Genomic DNA, 13,454 nt, shown 5'->3' with positions numbered 1-13,454 from the left:
CACCCCAATATCCTATCATGTCCCCTGAAGCAGACAAGGTAAATGCTACATAGGTGCTAATTCCTGTCAGAGATACAGACAGATCTTCACTCTATATATATATATATTACTAACCCCTCATTATTTTACACTAAAAGAGCAAGAGAATGCAAAAAAGATAAAACATCTGATAAAAACGTCTTTGTTGAAGTGAATATGAAGTGAAAACAAGGTCACAATTTAAACCTGAGACACAGTTATTTAACTCAATCATTCCAGTCATCACGTGGAGTACTGAGTTAGTCACTAATACAAAGTATTAGGTAAGTCACCATGTGGGATATTAGGACCCTTACGGGAACAATATGGGAGAGATTAAGAAAGCCATTAACCCATCTTGTGAGAATTAGCAGAAAATTAGCAGTGAGCACAATGTGTGCTGTATGTACAGTTAATTAGCAGATAATAGCGTGATGATCGCACGCATTTGATGAATGACTGCTTGTTTGGTGTAATTATATAATTAAATACTAATAGTCAGCAGGCACCACTTTCAAGGCATTTGTCTAGGCTGGAGATGTTCCTCACACATTTACATAGGTGCAAACAGTTGTGTTGTAAAGAATTGTGTTAAGACTTCACTACATTACTTCCTTACTTCAGCAATGTAGCAAACAATATTTCATACTCCATCAGACAAGTTCCTTTCCTTTTCTCTTTCCTGTTAACATCTGTGTGATCCACGTCATCATGCAATTTCTCCACTGTTAACACGATGAAGGCAGGCTCAATCCTACCTTCAGGCCACTCTGCACCAGCTTGTGGATATCCAGGAAGGGCTCCTTGATTAGCTCGAGGTCATGGTTGAGTATCCTGACAATTCCCTCCCTCTCCAGGACAAAAAGCCGCTGGGATCCATCCCCACAGTGCACCACAGCCACCGGCTGCCTCAGACCACTCAACACCTCCTGGGCACAGTAGCAGTTGTGTTTGTGTTTCCTGGGTAACAAGGGAGATACAAAAGGTCAGAGGCTGATGGTGGCGGTGAATAATCCAGTTAGCAGCATGAGAGAATTTGGAGTAGTAGAATTTGGAAGGAAGCATAAAATAATCAATAACAGTTTAACCCAAACTTATTTTTATGACATTTACAATGGTTTTCCCTTGACAGCCATCTGATTAAAGATTGTGCCATCTTACATATATGTCACCTCATATCATGGTGCACATTTCAGCCATTATCTATGCTATTTTCACCTTTAGTTGGTGGAGGATTTTGTATGTTTTATGAATGCTTTGCTTGTTTATTTTACTTTTATACATTCTTAACCAGTAGACACATTTAAATGCACACCAAAGTTAAGTGTAACAACGCATGTGCTGAATGAAGGCTTTCTGTTGTATACCTTCCTCTACAGCCGACTGAAGGCAGCAGTTACACAGTGATTTCCATCTGCAGTCTCTAATCTGAGTGAGAAAATCTGACTTCATACCCAAGATTCATCAGCTCCCTTAATCAAATCTTGCGCAATAAGCACCAGACTGTTGCTAAACTAAACATCCAAACTTTGCTGGTGACTCAAATAGTTTATGCTGTGAAGGTCATCGTCAGTGTTGTAAATTATGATATACTAAGAATGTATTATAGAAAATATTATAAGACAACTAAAATGTCTTTCTTTCACTGAACTCCCTCACAACCACCTGTTCCCACCAATCCTCTCTCTTCGTCTTTCCATCTTAATTCAAAAACACCAGCTTATCAGGGCAACAGCTGCATGCGTCATCACTAACTAACTAAACCTCCCATGTCCACCCTACATTGTGCAGGTACCTGACCAAACTGTAGAGACAGGGCCAAGAACTCTTGTGGCTTTCCCACCTGTGAGCATGGTCACTTTGGTGCAGAGAGCACAGATTTTAAGGGGGATAACAGAAGCTGATGTGATTGGCCACAGCTGATACCAGCCCGTAATACTAACACACTCACTGGTATTCCATACTGATGGATTCCTTCTTGTCCTATCCTGTTTTCCATGTGCTCCCAGGGTGAGCTATGTGCCACCAGCCATGAAAATACCAGAAAGTGCACCACCACTCCCTCTGTGTAACACATGAGCACTTGAGCCCTGCCTTAATTCCCAAAAACAAAGGCCATAATGTTAGCCAAAAACTGTGACTTACTTTTGGCACTTTCTCCAAGCATAAAATAAGAGTCCTTCTCATGGTCATTTACCAGAGTATACCTCTGAGAGGTAAAGGCACAGATGCGACAAATGAGCCCGAGTCTAACTTTTGGAAGTTATTTGACTGAATGTTGGTTGCTGCTATTCAGGTGCACATGCTGCTTGGCCTTCTTGCCTCAGGGAAAACAGAGATGAAAGGCATCCCCCCATGGACAAAAGGGCAAAGCCCTCTGTGATGTACAGACCTTTGCAGTGAGGGAGGCAACCAGAATGACGCAGGATAAGCATTTTCATTATGTGAGCAAAGCTGAGCAAATGCAGTCTGGACAAACTTTAGGATTAGAGGAGAGATGGCATTGCATTTCTGTTTGAGAGTAAAGACCATGTCAAAATGGACTAGTGAACCCAGAACATGTGACCGAGGCTACGCCTGTTTCTATAAAGACACAAAAATCACAGCTGAATGTCATGAATCTGAACTCATAAGTACTAATGAAGTCTGAAAAGAAAAAGTTCATATGACTGAAACAAACTGAACAAGCCAAAGTCCATGCAAAATAATAACATGTACATCTTCCATAGCAAAAGTCAATCATGAAATGGAATAAAACATAGTAAAAGTCAAGCTACAAACCTGCTGATATCTTCAATTTTCTCATCTCCCAAGTAGTTGGAATCTTGTCCTTGTGGTTGCTTTCTTTGAAAATCTGGAAAGCACAGACTGGCATCCCTCCTCCCATAGTACTGGCAGAACTCATCCACATCGGCTTGGAATAGTTCTAGCAAACACAACAGATACAGATATAGACGGAGGGTCTTACACTTACTGTAGATACTGCATGGTTAAATTACTTCATACACTGGCTCAACAGCTAAACCGAGAAAATCCAAAGAATATTGTCCAAACATTGTTTTTACGGTACTTACATTTTGTGGCTGTAATATAGGTGTGTGCATGTATGAGTATGAGCAAGAGAGCACAAAAGAGGAAGAGAGAAAGGATGTGATGTGCTTGTGTGTTGGGAGTGTTGGAGTTATGATTGATGAGCCAAACCAAATCCTGGCTAGACTGGGCTGAAATGAACAAGTGAGGAGAAAGTGGGCCAAACCAAATGGCTCACAGATTAGACGGGGCTCTGCAGTGAACTATGCCTACTCCACAGAGCACAAAAATTGCATTCTCAGTTAAAGTTTGCGCTGTCATTATTTTGCATGAGAAAAGATACTTCATGTGCATTTTGCATTATTTTGCATTTTTTATGAAATGATGCTTGTGCACTATTCCAAATTTATTCCCAAAGAAAAGACTCTGAGACTTGCTTTCTTTTCAGCAACATAGTAGACAGTGATAATAAAGAACTTGAAATACACCCAATGCAAGATCAGGTGTCATCAGGGCTGTCATTTTCTCTCTTTGCCACTAAAAATATCATATATCAGCTGGCCCGTGGGACATTTGAGATTTGGCTTGGTGTCTTGTTGTTTAGTGACATCCCCAAAGTAGTGTTCTTGAGAAAGATGCTCTATCTAGAAGAAAACACACATCTTCACCCCACAATATAAAATGCAGTTTTAACATGATTCTAAAAGCTGTGAGGTACAAAGCAAGACAAGCCTTCTATGTGATCACTTAATGAGAGTATTTCAAGAGCATTTCAGTTTTCACTGGCAGTGAACTCTGATTAAATTGAAGAAATGAGACAAAACTGCAATAGAGTCTTTCCTTTATGTTCTGCAAATGAACACTGCATATACAGAAAAACCCAACCAAAGTGCTTGATAAAAATTTAATTGTTAGCCAGTTTCATTTGGATTAATGACGCATTTACCACCTCGTATAAACAATACAATAACAATACAATTTTACATCCATCTAAAAGTAAGTGACACCCAGATGTACCACCACAAAATCACAAAGCCCTGACCTTTCAAGGAGTAAAGTCATATTCCCCTCATCCAGCTGGTCTAGAGACTCTGATCACAAGGCCACCCCAACACAGAGCCAAGGTCTGTGTTGGGGTGTGTGTAAAAGGTTGCTTCTGTGTGATGGTTTTCCCTGTGCACAACTGTGTATATTCAATTAATTGGAGGAAATCACATTTTATTATTCCTGCAATTCTTAGGCATCCCTAAATGTTCTTCATTGGATAAGTAAAAATTATATGATGCAAAATATGTAGTACCCCAGGGCTTTGTTCGTGGCCCTCTTCTGATCAGCAAATTCAAGAAATCACCAAGACCATCTTTTTCCACCTTTTGCAACATACCTAAAATGTGGACCTCTCTGTCCATGGCTGATTTAGAGACCCGTATTCAAGCCTTTGTTTCATCCAGACTTGATTATTGTAACATTTTGTTGTCAGGCCTGCTGTATGCTTGGACTAAAAGTCTTCAAATGACTAGAACTAGAAAATTGCACCATATTACACCAATCTTAGTTTCCTTTTATTGTGTCTGTCCCTATTCATGGGAGATCAGACTTTAAGGTGATTTTGATGAATTACAAAATTGTAAATGGGCACACCCTTTCACATCTGTCTGATCTCCTTAAACGTTATATTCCATTCCAGGCTCTCCGCTCTACAGAGTTTAAAAAAAGGGCCTTTTCTTATCGTGCCCCCTTTCTCTGTAATATGGACATCAGCTCTTTTCACTTAGGTTTCTCTGTGCTGGACCATCGGCCATCCTGAAAATCTGTGCTAGACCTCTCTCTCTTCCCTGGCTGCCGGTGCCTCATTCCAGATGTTTTGGATCTGGATCTTCGTCGTCCAGGAGATTCAGCCTCCCCTCTCGTCTCTCTCTTTCTCTCCCTTGTGTGCATGATGTCCTTGTCTCTCTCTCCCTCTGTGTGTTTGTTTCCTTTCTTCTATCTGTGTGAATGGTAAGCTTTAGTTTTGCCTCTTGTGTGTTTTTGTAGTCTGTCCTCTTTCCAAGTCTCCATGGTGCAGAAGAGGTTGTGTGGCTCAGGTCCTATCTGTTTGGACACACCTGGAAGTTGCACAACGTCCACCCAGATCCATAGTCTTCAAATATGTTTCTATCTATAATTTTGCACTTTCTGAGGTTTCTTACATTTTTCAGTTTTTTTTGGGGAGTTTTACCTTTTCTGAATCCAGGGTCTAAGGATAGAGGGTGTTGTATGCTGTACAGATTGTGAAAAGTGTGGAGGCAAATTTGTGATTTGCAATATTGGGCTAAATGAACTTAACTTGGCTTGACTTACTGATTGTATCCTACTAATTTAGCATGTTCAGTTGAAGGTATTTCATTCACACATCATTCCTTATTCCCTTTAGCCTGCTGGTTTACCTTAAATGTTTCAGTGCCAGAGCAAAAAGTGATTTGCATAAACATGGCAGTCACACACAGCTACGCCTCCAGCCTGTGCAGTCACAACATTATTCCCAGCAATAAGCAAAGTGTGCAGTGGGTCTCAGAGGCCCTTTGCGACCTAAAAACAATCTTGCCAATATTATTTCCTTTAGTCAATCCCTCAGAGGACAGAGGAGAGCAAATACACCAGTGATAAAAACACAAACAGGACTCTCCCTGTCCCTCCTTTCATCTCCCTCTCCTGCCACACCGACCGCAAGCGCTGACCGCACCAAATACTGGAGGTGATAGGATATCCCCTCAAACATCTAAACACAACATGAAGATCAAACACACATAGAAACACACACAGCTCTGGCTATACCACCCACCCACTTGTGTCTGCAGTTATCTTAACCATGCTGGTTGGGGACCTCGGGTGCAGGGTGGGGGGTGTGGGGGTGAGGAAGATATGAGAGAAGAGGAGTACGGGGAAGGTGGGAGGCCTCCAGGCAGAAGTGAGAGTCAAGGCAGTAAATGTCTTTATGGAGAAATGGGGGCTAAGTACATAGCCTAATCAAGGGCCAGTTGGAAGTTTCATGGGAGCTGGACGACAGTTATGGATGCTGTAAAGGCTACTGTTTCATTTTAATACTGTAAGCCATTTTTGAATTAGCAAAAGTTACAGACATATCATATTGTCTGTTCATGTTTATATATATTCAGAGTTGCTGCCTCGCATGATAAGATTCAGAGCAACAATTTCTAAAAAAAAAATGTGTATTAAACATTTAAAAATGCCTACACAATGCATATAACTTTTTGGGAGAGATTTCTCTCTGCAATATGATTCAATCTAATTCATCTTTTTGTGTTTAGCAGGGTGCGTATGTTTATTGTGAGGTATTGTAAATCTACATGCTTTGACAACATGTTCCACCTTCATTGTACTGTGTGCCCTAACAGAAAAAAAGATTGGAAAAGAGTATGAATCAAGTAAAGGAGAAGAAGAAGAGCATGCAAAAGAAAAAAGACAGGAGAGAAAGAGAGAGAGAGCAAAGAAGGGGATAAAGAGAGAGAAAGAGAGAGAAAGAGAGAGGGAGAGCGAGAGACAGAACTCTGTCCATATTCCCGGCTCCCCAGCGCTTAAGTTATACTTCCATCTGGTTATCTTCCAAGGCAACCTGGGTGGCCCACCCAAAGTACTTGACATCTTGATGCACTTCAGCAGTTTTACATACACACAACCTTTGTAGAAAAATAAATGTGTCATTCGTCACCACATATGCTGATCTGTGGAGGGCTGACGTGGGGGGGTGAGCGGGGAGGAGCACGACGGTGAACACAGGGAGGGGGGATTCTTCTCTGGATTCGTCTCCTGAGCTTTTTTGGTTTGACTCTCTGAGCCCACATGTCTGTCAGCTCATGAGCAAGTAATGTAACTCCAGACAAGTCTTCTTCATCTTCCCTCTCTCTATGATCTGTGGAGCCCCACTCGCCAACCTCAATTGTAGTTCAAGTGTTATACAAGACATGCCAGCAGTCCATTAGATGCAGACGAGGATGGACTCAGATGGAATGTATGATTGATATTTGACTTGAGCTGCAGCGTAGCATGTGGGTGGGTTGCAGACGAGTGTGTTTGAAACTGTTCTCTGTTTGCAAATCTGAGCAGATCTAATCAGTTTGTGGCGACAGAGATTGGAAGAAGACTTGGCTGGAGCAGAAAAGACAGTCAAAAAGTGTTTGATCATGTTTGGTATGCACTCTGAAGGCACAGGTACCTGTGATCTTGCAACCCTTCAAAGGAAATTCTTCTGAAGGACAAATGCTTTCAGGGGGCAGAAGGGTTCCTATCATTTAGCAGTACCGTATCCACAAGGATATGGGATTGCATCAATTCGTTTTTCCCGGTTCAGTGGATTCTGCCATCTCATAGTAGAGCTCATAGTCAGAGATGACAGGGTCCAGTTAAGCAACACTTCAACTATGTTTAGATTCATGTGAACTTACTGCTCAAATGAAAACATACTGGTGGCAGACCATGAGACACAGGTTTTTAAGTGACAGTCTGAGGAAGCAAGGTGCCGGGCAGTCATGTCTAGACCACAGCTAGGGTGCTTATGCATCCCGAATACAGAATCAACCCCAGGAGTTGAGTCTGGTGAGCAGTATCCAGGAGCAGGTCATAAAATAGTTCATTTTGCTCCAGTCCAGTTTTCTGGTACACTGGTCAGGCTGGGCTGGCTTTTGTTAGTGTATGTGAGAAATTTGTTTTCACACCCACCTTTGCAAATGCCTCAAATCTGTGTATTGTTACTACTCTCAAGGTCTTCAAAAAAGTCAAATGTTTGCAAATTTATGCTGATTAAAATAAACTTGCACGACAAACCTAACAGACAAGAGAACAAGACTTTCTGCGCCTGGTACCATAAACACAGCTTGACTGAATACTGTGTCATAAAAAGCACAAATATTGCTCTGCTATTTGCTTGAACGAATGTGCTAGATCAGTCTGCAGACTACTCAGCAAACTGGTGTTGTGTCTGTATAGGCAGCGTGTGGCGAGTAATTTTACTGATGCATTAAAGTGCAACAGTAAAGCAAGGAGCGAGGCAGTGAGCAAGCAAACTTGTGAGACAAGCTCAGCAACAAATGGAGGTGAGGTCAGATGAGGTAAGAGCTGGATAAATAAATATTCACAGACCAGACTACTGACGCACCACTTCTTGCATAAGTCCAAAAATCTGCCAGTTCTACATGTGCAGACTCAATGAGAAATGAAGGCTGCTGTGAATTTTAATTCATCACAATCAGACGTGTAAGTTTGATTTCAAATATACGAGACTTAAACGAGCAAGTATAACGCTACTTTCACTTGCTCTACTTATGTGTATATGTTTGCTTGCGCATCACCAGGTAACCACACAGGGGCTATAATTCAAGTCACATTCATGGTCATTATTATCTGCTTAATTACCTGGTATTTGCCCCCTGCAGGTGTAGTAGAACTCGCGGCAGAAGTCCTGGCAGAGCCGTGGCAGGTCTGGCTCCCTGTGTGGCATCTTATCCATGTCCAAGGAGTGGAACAACACCTGGGCATTGGGGGAGCAGCGAGCACACTTGATCTCCTCCAGGAGACGTCCACATTCGGTGTTGTTGGTGGAGAAAATCTGGAGACCACACGCAACATGGACCAGTGATTAAAATGGTGGGCTGTTAACTTTTACTTCTTACTTCAATTCGCACAGGCAAGCCCCCAAGTAGTTCAGATTACCTGGACAGCTGACAACTAGACATTGTTTGAGATTTTTAAGGAACTGTACAACAATAGATGTTTCCAAATGATCCCAGTGAGTCCGAATTACTTTTCTAAAGCAAGTTTTAGCCCTTGAAAGTTTTTAACACATGTATATATCAGCCCATGTAATGTGTAAAATGAATGGTTTTTATTAAATGTTTAAATCTTTCCTACAATAAAATGATGAGATGCTTAAGCACTTTCCAACCCTCATCAGACTTTCCCATTCAACAGCCATAAATTAGCTAATCTGACCCCAGTTACCACACAGTCAGAGATCTCTACTTAACACAAATACTCTGACGTTACAACCACACATTCAAATAAGTATGTTAACAACACTTTTCATAAACCCATTACTTCACATGCCACATCATATGTCAAATGTCAATGTCATCACGGAGTCTGTTTATATTCTACATGATCTGCAGATTTGACATGTGGCCTTTTGGATAGTTATTGTTGATAGTTATGGATAGTTACTATTGTTGTTTGGTTAGGGTTGGTATTGTGCAGTTTGTTCAGACAGCAACTGTCTTTCTTTCACAGCATCATCTGTAGAATGAAGAATGAGGAGTGAGACAGACAGTCACTTGTATAGTGTGAAAGTCTGCAGCATCTCTACCACGATCTGCATGAACATTCGCACCATTCACACTGCAAAGACACTCCACATTTTCACTGGTAATGGTGGTATAGCCTCTTTCCTCATTTTCCCACTGAAACATTTCTTCAGAGCTTTTAAAATAACAACAAAGCCCTGCAATTGGACATTTTAAAACTGAAGTACTGATGTTTTCACATTTCTATCCTATCCTAACAACATTTTCTGTAATATCCAACACTATATCCTTTGATACCAACTTGTTAAAGATTGAGGTTGGAACACCCTGTCTGTTTGGAGAAATAAACAAAGAAATCATCTCATTCACTGCCTACTTACCCAAGTTCATAAACAGTTAAAGTCAAATTACAATTCCCATGTCTGACAGATCTCGGGCATGAAATGAATGAAGCCAAATAAAGAGCCTCAAAGCCTGATTTGGGGTCATTACGCAAAAGTACACAAAGAGTTAATCCAAAAGAAATTAGCAGGATTGTTTACGTAACAAATTAGCTGTAATAAAACACAATGTAATCTGTTTTAGGTCAAGAGCGGCGCTGCTTGGGCAGCCAGGCAGGCAGGCAGGCTGGTAGTGCTTTGCTCTGTGTGAGGTCCATGTGTAAACACCAATTTAGAGATAGACAGGCACATCATTCCCACTCTGGTATCAACAAATTAGCAGTCTGTCGAAGTCAATTAGACCAGCGGACCCAAGGCCAACATATGGATGCCTTACACTTCGCTCTCACTGCAGAACAAACTGCAACTGAGGAAAAGATTTTCTGCTAAGAAGTTATTCACAGCCATGTTTACACAACAGGTGGCAGAACCTCTGGAAAAACCTTGAGGGTCTACCTGAAAAATATACTAACATATACAATAAAACTCTCATCATAAACGGCAGTATAATGGACAAATTTGAGAAGGAAAATAAATTCTAGTCTATTTGAGGTTCAATAGTTGAAACTCTGATCTGAATCCCACTTTTGTTCTTTATTTTATCTAATTGTTGACGTTTTCCTCAAAAAGGGAGCTCCGGGTTGGCTATGACCCTGAATGTGTGGTGTGTTCCTCTGTCTCCGTGCCCTCTACATTCATGCCATGTAGTGTTGTGGGCATGCCTGCCCTCCTGCTCTAAATTGCCCATTGATTCTGTGTGCCATGGGCTGGCACAAGGTCCACGGAGAGTAGCATTTGTGTGCTCTCAGCCATGCCCTGTGTCCATATGTTGCTGGGATGGGCTCCAATGTTGCCATCATCCAAACCAGAACAAGTGGACCTTTGTTTGTTGTCTTTTGCTGAATCTCAGCGAGTACGTTCCTCAAAAGCAGGGAGAAAATGGCAATGAGGCTCAGCTGTTGCACTTTTGCTGAGGACATGCTAAAGCAGGTCAAAAACAGAGCCATAATCAAACAAACATGGAGCTATAATAATGTAAAAAAATAAAATAAAATTGTCATTGAGGTATTCCCAGGCTATTTCAGATGTTTACATTAGATTTTCTAAAGTTGGCATCACACCAAGCTGCAATGCATGACTTCGTGTGGGAGAACAGCTGTTACAGGATTACTTCTTTCTACGAAAGCATTTGCATAATGGCTTTTTCCAATGAAATTGCCGGAACAAACATATTAATATACAATGCCACACTTGGAAAAAGTCTTCCGCTCTGCAAACCTCATATGGTCAGAGAAGGAGAGAGCACTGAGCACTGTAGGCAACAGTAAGTTTTAACAAAACACTTATCCTCAGGGAATAGGTGTAAGTTGGTTGGCAGGGGGATATAGTGAGGGACACACATCCTCTCAAAGGCATTAACACTTGGACAGGGCTGATGACGGGGGAGAGTGATGTTCTCCAGCTTCTCCCATTAGTGAAACCAACAAACACAATGGTGTTGTTGTTATTCTTTTGCCATAATCAGAAAGGACTCCGTGTGTGGGCAGTGTAGTGGGGAGGAGGAGAAGTCGAGTTCGTCCTATTGAGTTTCCCCCCTCTTATTTGCATGACTTGAGCAAATTAAATGATGCAATATGGCTTTTTGTCGCAACACAAAGTGAGATACCACCCAGCCACTGAATGATTCGAGGAGTGGTTTACATGAGAATGGCCCGGTGAGGATCCAACGGAATCCGCTACAAGTTTGGCGCATACATTCGCTTTTTTTCATGCCTTTTCCCCCACGGAAACGGAGCAGAGGTAGCTTACACGACATTTTAACACTTATGTTATCACTTCGGTCGGTGCCACACCGGTCAAAAGCGGGAGCCCGGTACATTTCGTGGAGCTTTCCCCTTAACGTTGATACGTTGGGCAAACAAAGTCCTGCACGCTAACGCCGAAGAATGGCTGGTGAACGAACGAGACGAGAAAACAGTTCGCTATCAGCTCCCAGTTGCGGTAAAAAAGGTCGACGGTTGATTAAAAAAAGAAGTACAACCGAGCTCCTACCTTTTCGGGTAAACGGTTCAACGGTTTAGCTTCTCCTGACAGTTGTAGCTGACTGTGGCGAGAAGTAACGTAAATCGGCGAGTGATTACCATGGTAACGCTGAAGCGCATTGGACAGCTGAATTAGAGTTGCACCGGATTGTGTATAGCAAAGACACCTGGTAAACAAAATGAACATTTACCCTCAAAACATGGTAATTCATTCAATTTCAGACCAGGTAAGCAAAACAGAAACAGGTAAACCCTCACAGAAAAGATAAACAGACCCTATACAAGCAAAATAAGTTGCTATGAGAAGATATTATAAGGATATTAGAGCGATATCAAGAGACTAAAAATATAAACATTGATAAAATAATAGTAAAGAGACACAGCATGTGTCACAACTTGGGATTTTACATGGCGAACCTATAGGTAATAGTTTAAAAAAAACACAAAGGTATGGTGAGGTTACCTACCATTGACTACCATAGACAAATTATATGTCCCAGTAGGAATGTTAAAATAAGACTTTTTCATCGGGACATTCAGAGGCAGCATAGCCCGGGGCAATTTCCCCTACCATCCCCAAATTCAGCTGTCGGCAATAAGAGGCGGAATGACAATACACAAGGGCTGGAAATGCCTCCCCTGAGGCGTTTTAGCAGTAAAACCCAGTCCCTTCATTTAAGGAAAATGCACTGTGGTGCATGTACGTTAACCTACCCTGGCATCCCTCCGGTGCAGGATCTGATAGGCGGCTCTCCTGGTGGGACAGCAGGACACCCGAGGATACAACCTGTGGCAAACTTCTCCGCTGCTGCTGCCGTCAAGCAACACTTTTCGCTCCCTTTTCTTCAGCCGCTTGGGCAAGCTTCCGTCGTAACATCTTCTCCTCCTGGGGCTAATTTCTCCCCTCTCGCCGAATTTTGCGTCTCCACATTCCCACACGTTGACCGCGATGGCCAGGACGAGCACAAATTGCAAATGCTTCATAGTTTAAAAAATCATAAAATTAACCAAAAATGTGAAAATACAACAAAAAAAAGCACAAGCTCTGTCCCCCTTTCCCCAAAAGAGTGGGGTTAACCAGCAATGTAATATTTCTTTTTTATTTGGGCTATATTTCTCCAAGCAGCAGAAGCCAATAACTACAGGAAAATGACAAATATGCTGTTTCAGAGCAGGTGTCCTAAATTTGATTCACTGCTATAAAGAAAGGTGTTTAAAAATAAATTATTGTTGCTTCTGCTCACATAATACAACTCAGAAATAAAAAATAAAATAAAATAAAAGCAAATCAATAACACAATTTATCCTAATGAACAGAAAAAGTCAAAACCCAACAACACCGTGAACTGCAAAAGAGCCGTGACGTTCCTTTAGACGTAATTCCTTTTAAGCACAGCACGGCGGTTTGTGCATGCACGGGGTCAAAAAAACATATAAGACATAAAAGTTGTCTCTCACTAAAGTCCTCAGACCGCTCACATGTTTTCCCGTGCTCTTTCCTCCTTCTTTTTAACCAGCGCGCGAGAAGCGGAGCGAGCACGGTGACGTATGACTCCGCGGGTGCGCGCATGTGGCCACAGTCGCGTCCACGTCGAGGTAAACAGTTACCTGGCAGAGCGGAGGACGGAGAG

The 13,454-nt window shown here is 41.9% G+C and overlaps 1 protein-coding gene across 1 annotated transcript in view; it reads right to left on the bottom strand.

The window, feature by feature from the left end:
- The window catches only part of hhip (hedgehog interacting protein), a 31,686-nt gene extending 18,879 nt beyond the window's left edge, over positions 1-12,807 (bottom strand). The window contains exons 1-4 of the mRNA XM_070924575.1: positions 12,538-12,807; positions 8,458-8,650; positions 2,800-2,944; positions 777-978 (exon numbers count right to left, since the gene is read on the bottom strand). Of these exons, the coding sequence (XP_070780676.1) occupies positions 777-978; positions 2,800-2,944; positions 8,458-8,650; positions 12,538-12,807 (810 nt within the window). The remainder of the gene's footprint in view (positions 1-776; positions 979-2,799; positions 2,945-8,457; positions 8,651-12,537) is intronic.
- Positions 12,808-13,454: the final 647 nt, after the last annotated feature.

The sequence above is a fragment of the Enoplosus armatus genome, chromosome 2, assembly GCF_043641665.1.
Source record: "Enoplosus armatus isolate fEnoArm2 chromosome 2, fEnoArm2.hap1, whole genome shotgun sequence".
In the NCBI taxonomy this organism is placed as follows: domain Eukaryota; kingdom Metazoa; phylum Chordata; class Actinopteri; order Centrarchiformes; family Enoplosidae; genus Enoplosus; species Enoplosus armatus.
This window is presented reverse-complemented; position numbering and strand designations above follow the sequence as displayed.